Here is a 10327-nt window from a genome sequence, read left to right as displayed (position 1 = left end):
GTTCGAATCCCAGCACCCACATGGCAGCTAACAACCATCCATAACTCCAGTTCCAGGGGATCTGATGCACCTTCTGACTTCCCGAGGGCATTGCACGACACAGGTGCACTTACCTACATGCAGGCAATAAATACACTTATACGCATAAAAATAATAAATAAAATATTTTTTAAAAAATAAAAAAATTTTTTTTGTCTTTTTGAGACAGGGTCTCCCTGTAGCCCCAGCTGGCCTGGAACTTTCTATGCAGACCAGGCTGGTCTTGTACTCACAGAGATCTGCCTGCCTGTGCCTCCTGAGTGCTGGAATTAAAAAAGGTGTGTGCCACCACACCCAGCATAAAAGTGAGCCTAAGCTATTTCTGTAAGGTTATTTGGTTACAGAAATGTAAAAATAACTAATAAAGAAAACTGATATTGGAAAACTGGGTCATCGCTGTGGAAAGCCTGACTATGTGATTCTTAGGCCTTCAGAACTAGTTTACAGAAAGAATATGGGAGAGTTTGGAAATGTGATCTGGAGGAACCTAAAAGCTGTATGTAGACTTCAATAGTAGGAGTTCAGAAGATAGAATGTGGAAGTGGGAACAGTCAAGACTGTGTTCATGAGGTTTCAGATTCAAAAAAGAACTCTATTAGGGGGGGCCAATGAGAGGGCTCAGCAGGTAAAGGTGCTTGCTGCCAAGCCTCACAACCTGAGTTTGATTCCCTACATGGTGGAAGGAGAAAGCCAACTCCTGGAAGTTGTCCCCTGACCTCCAATTGCACACTGTGGTACATGCATGCCCACCCCTTCCCAAATAAATGTTATAACAAATTTGAAAGGAATTGTATTGGGAATTGGAGTAGAGGCTATTCATGTTGCATTCTGGCAGGCTGGTTACATTGTCCCTATTTCCTAAAAATCTGAGTGAAATGAACTCAAAAGTAATGGACCAGTGAATCTGGTGAAATTTCAAAACAGCACAGCATCTAGGCTGTGATATGGATATTTTAGACTGCCTTAACAAGAGCTCTGCTGGGGTGCCCTGCTGGGAAATGGCTACCTAGGAAGGGAAGTGCTTTTCCAGGTACAACCTCGCTGGTACTCAGAGACCATGTAACTATGGTCTTAGGAGGCCTTGACTGCCACTTGGGCTGACAGTAAAGCTAGGCAGTGTCCACATTGAACTGGTTTTGAAGGCATGTCAACGTTAAGAGTTCCAGGCCATGAAGGAAGGTTTGCAACAAGGTTCCAGAGAAAATTATGGGGGCAGGTCTTGTGTAGCAGGTCAGAGCCCCTCCAGGGAGCCCCTGGAGCTGTGCATGCAGCTCTGAACATGAGACCTAAGTAGCAGTGTAGACCTCAAGCTATTGGAGATGCCAGGGACATGGCATTTGCTGTGGAAAGCAGCAAACACTAGTGGAGCCAGCCCAAGAGACAGGCTATGTATACTGCAGGCAGCAGGGTCGTAGGGCTGGTACTGCCGTCTGTTAGGGCTTAGCTGATGCTACTCTGTGCCCCACACGCTGGGCTTGGAACTACAGGATTTCATGCTTACCATGCTGGGGTTTGGTCTTGCTCTGGTTCAGTCTTTTCTTGTTCTTCTGTCACTGCCTTTTGGAATGGGAATGTGTACTCTGTATTATTTGTGTTTAGGTGTATGTGTGTATGCCTGCTTGTCTGTATGTGCAACACATGCATGCAGTGCCTGTGGAGGCCAGAAGAGGGTGTTGAAACCCCAGGAACTGGAGTTACAGATGGTTGTGTGCTGCCCAGTGTGGGTGCTGGGATCCAAACCTAGGTCCTCTACAAGAGCAGGAAGTGCTGTTAACCACTGAGCCATACTTCCAGCCCCCCCTTTTTCTTTTCTTTCCTTCTTTCTTTCTTTCTTTCTTTCTTTCTTTCCTTTCTTTCCTTTCTTCTTTCTTTCTTTCTTTTTTTACTTTCCTTCTTTCCTTCTTTCTTGTTTTTTTAAGTCAAGGTCTCACTGACTGACTTCAGCCCCAGTTGGCCTGAAACTTGCTATGTAGACCAGACTGACCTGAATCTCACAGTGTCTCTGCCTCCTAAGTGTTGGGATTAAACCTGGCTCAAGGAATATTTACATGATGTTGTGGATGTTTCCTTCCTTCTTCCTTCCTTCCTTCCTTCCTTCCTTCCTTCCTTCCTTCCTTCCTTCCTTTCTTCCTTCCTTCCCTTCTTTCTTTCATTCAGACAGGGTCTCCCTATAGCCCCAGCCGCCTGGAACTCACTATGTAGACCAGGCTGGCCTGGAACTCATAGAGAGCTGCCTGCCTCTAACTCTGAAGAGCTGAACCAGATTAAAGGCATGCACCGCCTCGTCTGGCTGTTCTTTGAGGCAGGGTCTTACTATGTAGTCCTGACTGGCCTGGAACTTGCTATGTGGGCCAGGCTGGCATCAAACTCAGAGATCTGCCTGCCTCTGCCTCCCAAGTGCTGTAATTAACCACGTGTGCTACAACACCTGGTGGCCCTTTTTTTCTTTTATAAGGGTTCCTGGCTAAGAGTTTGCCTTGGGTCTTGGAAAGGACTTTGGACTTTTTCTTTTTTTGAGATAAATTCTCAAGTAGCCCAGGATGACCTTAAACTGACTATTTAGCTGAGGGTGACCTTGAAATTGTGATCCTCTTGCCTCTACCTCCTGAGTGCTAGGATTGTAGGTGTGTACCACCACACTTGGTGTATGTGGTAGGGATTGAACCCAGTGCTTTTTGCACTCTAGTCAAGCACTCTGCCAATGGTGCTACATCTCCAGCCATAGACTTTGGACTTTTGAACAACGTTGAGACTATTAAGATTATGAATGCTATTGGCTTTGGACTAAATGCCTTGCATTGTGAGATGGTCATGAGCCTTTGGAGGCCAAGTCTGGAACTTTACAGTTTGAATTTCCACAGGTTTTAGCCCTTGTGCCCTTGTGACACTATTTTGAAGGCTGTGGAGCCTTTAGGAGGAGGATTGTGGATGTCTGACATAGGTCACAGGAGGCAGACCTTTTTTTTTTTTTTTTTTTGGTCTTTTTTTGAGACAGAGTCCTCCAGCTGTAGCCCCAGCTGGCCTTGAACTCACAGAGATCCACTTGCCTCTGCCTCCTGGGTGCTGGGACTACCGCACCCAGCAGAGGAAAGCCTTTAAAGGTTATTCCTGCCCTTGAATCCAGCCGACTTTTTTTTTTTTTTTTTTCCTCTGCCCTTGAATCCAGCTGGCTTCCTGGTCTGCAATAATGTGGGTGAACAGCTGCTCCACCGCACACTCCTGCCACCATGAATGAGCTGTTCTGCCAGTCTTCCTGGCTATGACAGGTGGGCATCCCTCTGGAACCATGCACTGAAGCAAATCCTTCTTCCCATAAGTTTTTTTGTCAGGTATTTTGCCACAGTGACTCCAAAGTAAGTGATTCACTGGTGTGATAGCATATACTTGGAATCCCAGCTACTTGGGAGGCTGAGGCAAGAGGATTATTTTGACCCAGGAGTTTGAAACCAGCCTGGGTCACACAGTCAGCCAGAAGAAGAGGGAGAAGGAAAGGTCTCCAGTCCATAGCAGATTAGGAGCCAACCAGGTCTGAGCCTGCCTGGTCTCCTCAGTGGCAGTTGTCTGCCCTTCCTCCTCCGACTTTATTTTCACTGGTTCTGGAAGCTGCACCCTAGTACCATCTGGAACTCATGGAGCCACCACTTATACCACTGCTTTCCACTGGCTCCTCTCATCCTGACTTCCATCCTGTCCACCGAAGGTCCAGGACCTGGTCTCAGGAATCTCTTCACCTCAGTGACAATGTGAATGACCAAAGACATGACTGACTGCACTGTAGATGTCATACACACTGTGCACTTAGGCTACAAGAAATTTATCTTATTTATTATATATTTTTAATTATTTTAATTTATGTGTATGTGTGTGTGCATGCAATATATATGCACGTCATGGCATACATAAGGAGGTCACTGAACGGCTTTTGGGAGTCAGTCTTTCCTTCCACCATGTGGGTTCTGGGGATCAAATTCAGGTCACCAGGCTTGGTGACAAGCTCCTCTACCTGCTGAGCCATATTGCTGGTCAGAGCAATTAATTTTTAAATTTTAGTTATGTATTTATGTGTGTCTGTGTTTATGTGAGTGCAGGTGCCTGCCAAGGCCAGAGGAGGACATCAGATCCCCTGAAGCTGGAGTTACAGGCCAGGCAGTTGTCAGTTGCCCAACATGGGTGTTGGGACCTGAACATGGCTCTCTACAAGAACTCATACATGGTTGTCTACAAGAACAGAGCACACTCTTAACAGGTGAATCATCCATTCCCCTCCCCGCCCCCCGCAAATCAAGCAATGTATTTTAAACATTTTCTCTTCAGGTGAACACCAATGTGAGTGAATGTGAGTTACTCACACCTGTAATCCCAGCATTTAGGAAGCAAAGGCAGGAAAATCTTTAGCTTGAGGCCAGGCTGGGCTCCATAGCATGGCCCTGTCTTAAAAGGTAGGGACAGGGGCTGGAGAGATGGCTCAGTGATTAGGAATACTTGCTACTCTTCCAGAGGACCCAGGTTCGATTCCTAGCATCCACGTGACAGCTAACAACTGTCTGTAATTCGGGGGATCCAACACCCTCTTCTGACCTCTGAGGGCATCGTGCTCACGTGGTACACTTACATGCTGGCAAAACACTGTACACATAAAACTAAATTTAATTTAATTTAATTTAAAAAAATACTAAGGGCTGGAGATGTAGCTAAGCAGGAGGGTGCTTATTTAGGATGTGCATGGCCTTGAATTTACTCCCAAATGCCTTAATCAAATAAAAAACAACTTCTTTCTTCAATAACAAATTAACTTGAGCTTACCCTAACTTCATTTTTTTTTGTTTTTTGTTTTGTTTTGAGACAGGGTCTCCTTGTAGCTCCAGGAAGCCTGGAACTTGCTATGTAGACCAGGCTGGCCTTGATCTCTCACAGAGTTCCACCTGCCTCTGCCTCCCAAATGAGCGCTGGGATTAAAGGCATGTAGTACTATAACTTTTTTTTTTTTTTTTTTGGTCTTTTTAAGACAGTCTGTCTGTAGCCCCAGCTGTCCTGATGCACTATGTAGACCAGGCTGGCCTCTGCCTCCTGAGTGCTGGGATTAAAGGCGTTCGCCACCACGCCTGACATAACTTTTTTTTAGCAGCCTCTTGCAACCTTGCTCAAATTGGTCTGGAACTCCTGACCATAAGCAATACTCGTGCCTCAGTCTCCTGAGGAGCTGGGACCACAGGAATGAGCCACCATGCCAGCCAGCCTCTGTGAGCTTGAACAAGAAGCCTCACAGCTCCACAATGCCATTTCTTTTAAAACAGAACAACTGTTCATCTCCCCAGGAGCATTTGGTCATTTTTCAGCAGTGCTGAGCATCATGCCCAGCTCCCAGGGAGGGGCAGCCATGGAGACCCCATTCTCCTGTGCACACGTACCTTCACCTGTTTTGTCCACCTCCTTTCAGACTTTGTACCCCTTTCCATGCCCAGCTGAGAGTCCAGACCCTGAGACTCAGCTGCAGCAGAGGACCCTCCCTGTCCTGGCCAGGACCTCAGAAGCCCCACGGGGCCAGCAGCACAGTTGGGCCTGCCCTCTGCGTGGCTGTCCTGTGTGGGACACCCCTGCTCCCCTTCCCCACATCTCAGCAGCTGTGTCCTTCGTGCTCTGTTGGCTTGGGAAGTTCTGGTTGGTTTCTCTGGGACTTTCTTAGTGATCATGGTAAACTCCAGTCAAGGGAGGGGGAAGGGAGGATGTTGATTGGTGGAGTGCACACCTGTTCAGGTGCGGCAAACAAAGGAGCTGTGTTAGAAGAGCACCATTTAGGATCCCTGCAGGCGGACTGAAAGGTGAGGAGCTGCGGGCGCTGAATAGGCACAGATTTGAACTTGAATGGGACCTGCCAGGGTCGAGGTGGGCAGGGAGGGAGTGTGGGGGCATGCAGGGACAGAGCCTCACATTCAAGGGTCTCCGTCTCGGCCTGGGATCTTCTGTTTTCTCTGTCTAGAGATGAGGGACACAGGGTACTCAGGGATGGGTATGGGGACCCTACAGTGGCAGGGGCCATTCCTTGGCAAAGTGAATATTCTGAGCTTTAGAAGCAGTCTAGGGTCCCAGGAGGGTGGTAGAGGGGCCCACAACAGGGGAGAGGTTCTGAGAGCGATTGGGGTCCCACCCCACCCACTTGCTTCTGGACATGGAGGGAATTCGGGGAAAACTCCAACTCTACACATAAGGCACACAGGCACCCCCTAGATGACAGAGCCTCCATGAAGGGAGCATACCCACATCAGTGACCCCATCCGATAACTTCCTGCACAGCGGCACTACCCGCTCTTAACCAAGAGCACAGAGATTTCCCTCCTACTTAAGAGACAGTATTTTGAAAGCACCTAGAGGTGCGACACAGACTCCGAGCGGCTCACCAAGCAGCCATCCACCTGTCATCAGAGAACTGATGGAGGAACTGGTGGGGCTGCGTGAGGGCTCCTCAGGAAAGCCAGTGACTCTGCCAGAGCTGTGGGGCCCATGTCCACGTGTCCGGCGAGGCATCCGAGGTGAGAGCTGGGCCCCTGTCCCCACCGAGTTGTCTCAGGACAACACTCACCCTAGACCCAAGACCACCTTCCGCACTGCGGAGTCTCGTGGATGCTAGGAGGGAAAGGTCTGACTGTTCACTTTGAACCTGACCATCCCTTTTCCAGAAAGAGTACACACCCAAATACTGGTGGCTCACAGCCAAAGAGGGCCAGTTTCCAGGCTGAGCTGACAGTCAGCAGCCAATGGTGTAGCTGGGGCCTGGAATACGGATGGCCCCAGAGGCCCTGGGAGGACACCAGGGCCTTGCTGTCCCTTGGAGCATCAACCTCAGGCCCTGATGAGATATTGGTGAGAGGTGCAGTGTCAGGCCCTTTGGATTGCCCCATTCCTTTGACCATCCTTCAGGGCCAGTATTGGCTGAGGTAGATGAGAGTTAGAAGGCCTGAAGGGGCCACAAGCCTGGTGCCTACAGAGCCACCCACTCATACCTGCCACAAACCATACTTGCCCGCCCCCATCACCCTGGACTCCAGCTCCTGGCCACTAGCCTGCCTCACCTGGTCTTCCCTGCCTGGGGCCTGAGCAGTCTCCAGGAAAGGAGCTGTGACCCCAGTGTCTTGCCCAGGGGGCCTGGAGTGGCTGAAACAGCGGCTGTTCTGCGTGGGTGAGGACTGGTACTTCCTGATGGCCCTCGGGGTACTCATGGCTTTGATTAGCTACACCATGAACTTTGCCATTGGACGTGTGGTCAGAGGTAAGGCCTCCCCGGCATGCACACCCGCCTGGGGCCATGGGATTCCTGCACACACTTGGGATGCCAACTGGGCCACCAGGGGAAGTGGGACAGGGCAGGGCTGTGGGTGCTCAAGCCTGAGGCTGGCCCTGACTTTGCTCCTCACCAGCTGAGGGACCAGGCCTCCTTCCCCTCTCTGGCCCTAGCCATCTCACCTGCTTAATGGGGAAGAGATCCATGGTACCCTCATTCCTTCTCTCCCTCTTTTCTGCCTGCTTAGTGGGGCACCCACTTTCTCCAGATACCCAGCTGCCATATGGAGGCTCCAAACTGTCTCACCCCATCTTCTCTAAGCTTCCTTTGGTTTTCAGGAACCAGAGATGAGGGAGAGGTACTATTACTTGCTACTGGAAACTGAGGCTCAGAGAGTTGAGTCAATTAGCCAAGTCTCACATTAGGAAGCAGGAAAACTGAAATATGGGTACAGGGACCTAGTTACCCTCTAGCTGCTGGGTGGCCTTGTCTGTTAGAGGGCGCCCTGAGGGCCGTAGAGGCTCCACATGGCTCCCTGACTGCCTGCTGTCTTTAGCACACAAGTGGCTATATAAGGAGGTTGGGGATGGCCACCTGCTCCGGTATCTCTCCTGGACCGTGTACCCTGTGGCCCTCCTGTCCTTCTCCTCTGGTTTCTCACAGAGCATCACACCCTTCTCTGGAGGTGAGTCATGATCTTCTGACCTCTGGTTAATCTGCCTTGCCCTATAGTTCCCACAAAGTTCAAACCTTTTAACATCCTGTGAGACTTCTGAGGAGGGTGACAGGGAGAAACGGCACCGTGTCCATGCCAAGGAAATAGGCTTAGACAATCTGGACCACTTATCCAAAGACATACAGAAGTGGGACCTGGGTCATCACTGGCTCTGCCTCACTTCCCAAGGCCCCTGTGGGCTAGGAAGAAAGATTGGTGGCTGGTCACCTGCAGAACCATGACCAATAATAACTAATGTTAGAGATGGGCCGATGGAGGCAGCTAGCTTCCTGAGGCCTCTAGAGCTGCCTGGGAAATCTCGGGTAGATCTGGTGATGGCATGACAATCCACGCTGGGTCCACACCCTGCTGTTGAAGTCTCCCAGGCCCCACTCTCTGACCCTCAGCTTTCTCCTCTGGCAGCAAGTTATGAATCCTCTTCCTGGGGTACATGCGATCCAGAGGATGGTGCCCAAGAGCGCTGTGTGTTAACCTGTGCTGGGAATGGTGGCTTATAATCACAGTACTGGGAAACAGGAGAAGGGCTGCCAGTGCCAGGCCAGCCTGGGCCACACAGTGATAACTTGCCAAGAGAGACAAAGAGACAGACAGACAGGCAGGCAGGCAGGCAGACTGACATAGAGAGAACCAGTGTATAGCCATACCATCCTGAAGGGAACGGATCACTTGATCTTGTAAGCTAAACAGGGTTGGGCCTGGTTAGTACTTGGATGGGAGAGAAAGACAGACAGACAGAGACAGAGACAAAGAGACAGAAACAGAGATGCAGAGACACAGAGAGAATCTATCTAGACCTTGTCTTTCCCTTGCTCAGGGTCTGGACTCCCAGAGCTAAAGACCATGTTGTCTGGTGTGATCTTGGAGGACTACCTGGACATTAAGAATTTTGGAGCCAAGGTGGTGGGCCTCTCCTGCACCCTGGCAACGGGCAGCACCATCTTCCTAGGCAAAGTGGTATGGACAAGGAGAGCTCACCTGTCCTCCTTCCCTGTTTCTCTATACTTTGGGGTGCACAGTCTTGTGGACTTGTGGGAACATAGTGAGGTTCCCAGGTGTGACGAAATCCATCTCTGGATGCCCCTGAGGTCTGGGAATAACTGGGACAAGGATGTGAGTGAGGATGCCACACTGTCCTCTGAGTGATGCTGTGGCCCTTAGCCCTGGGCCTGAAGGAGAAAGAAGAGGAGGAGGAGGAGGAGGGGGAGGGGGAGGGGGAGAGGGAGGAAGAGGAGGAGGAAGAAGAGGTAGAGGGACAGCTTCCCCAGAGCATGGGCCCTCTGCCTATACCAACACCTTATCTTGGCAGGGCCCCTTCGTACATCTGAGTGTGATGATTTCTGCCTACCTGGGCCATGTGCGCACCAAGACCATGGGAGAATCTAACGTAAGGGGCACAAGGAAAAGTCCCCTTTGGAAATAAAAGGGGAAGCATGCTCATTCTGAACCCAGAACCCTGTTCCCCCCACCCCTGCCCCCCAGAGCAAGGCCAAGGAACTCGAGATGCTTACAGCTGCGGCAGCAGTGGGCGTGGCCACAGTCTTTGCAGCCCCCTTCAGTGGTGAGACCTCCCTCCCACCGGCCCTGTCTTTCCTAACCTGACCAGACCTCCACCTGGTGCCAGATCCCAGCGGGGAAACCTGCAACCTGCCGGTGTGCACAGACACCCCAGTCGCTACAGGATCCCTTTAGACACATGTGGGTTTGAAGCCTAGCTCCTACCTTGTGGCCCTAGCCAGTGAGTCCACTTCTCTGAACCTGGTTTCTCGGACTGGGAAATGGGACTCATTACAGTCCCGCCCTGAGAGGTGGGGATGGGGACTTGTTGACTTTCTTAAGGGCTGCTTTCCTGACTGCTGCCAAGCACAAAGGCAATGGGGCCCCTGGCTGTCCAGTAGCAAGAGGGCAGGGTCAGAGAGGGTCAGGGTGAGTATGACCCCCATGGCCTGCAGTCAGGGAATGGGGGTCCTCCTGAGCCATGTGTCCCTCAGGCGTCCTGTTCAGCATCGAGGTCATGTCATCCCACTTCTCTGTCTGGAATTATTGGAGAGGCTTCTTCGCGGCCACCTGCGGGGCCTTCATGTTCCGTCTCCTGTCAGTCTTCAACAGTGAGCAGGGTGAGCGGGACTGCCCAGCCGGACTTCCTCAGGGCCTAGTCCCCTCCTCCCACTTTCCTGCCTGATCCTCTCCTTCCTCCCCTCTCCATCCACCCTTCTTCCTCCCCTATTTCTGCCTCTGGGTCTGAATGCTTGCCAGTACTAAGATTCTCTCTCTCTCTC

The 10327-nt window shown here is 50.9% G+C and overlaps 1 protein-coding gene across 3 annotated transcripts in view; it reads left to right on the top strand.

Moving 5' to 3' along the window:
• Positions 1-6466: 6466 nt before the first annotated feature.
• LOC103725322 (chloride channel protein ClC-Ka) overlaps positions 6467-10327 on the top strand; it is a 12310-nt gene continuing 8449 nt past the window's right edge. The window contains exons 1-7 of one of the 3 annotated variants that reach the window (XM_008822654.2): positions 6467-6566; positions 7175-7303; positions 7872-8000; positions 8866-9005; positions 9358-9435; positions 9531-9609; positions 10040-10165. In XM_008822654.2, the coding sequence (XP_008820876.1) occupies positions 6467-6566; positions 7175-7303; positions 7872-8000; positions 8866-9005; positions 9358-9435; positions 9531-9609; positions 10040-10165 (781 nt within the window). The remainder of the gene's footprint in view (positions 6567-7174; positions 7304-7871; positions 8001-8865; positions 9006-9357; positions 9436-9530; positions 9610-10039; positions 10166-10327) is intronic. The other 2 variants (XM_029558412.1, XM_008822655.2) reach the window with 2 other exon arrangements.

This window comes from Nannospalax galili, unplaced genomic scaffold, assembly GCF_000622305.1.
Source record: "Nannospalax galili isolate Female #2095 unplaced genomic scaffold, S.galili_v1.0 scaffold548, whole genome shotgun sequence".
Classification (NCBI taxonomy): Eukaryota; Metazoa; Chordata; class Mammalia; order Rodentia; family Spalacidae; genus Nannospalax; species Nannospalax galili.
The sequence above is the reverse complement of the archived record's forward strand: the minus strand, read 5'-3'. Positions and strand labels throughout refer to the sequence as shown.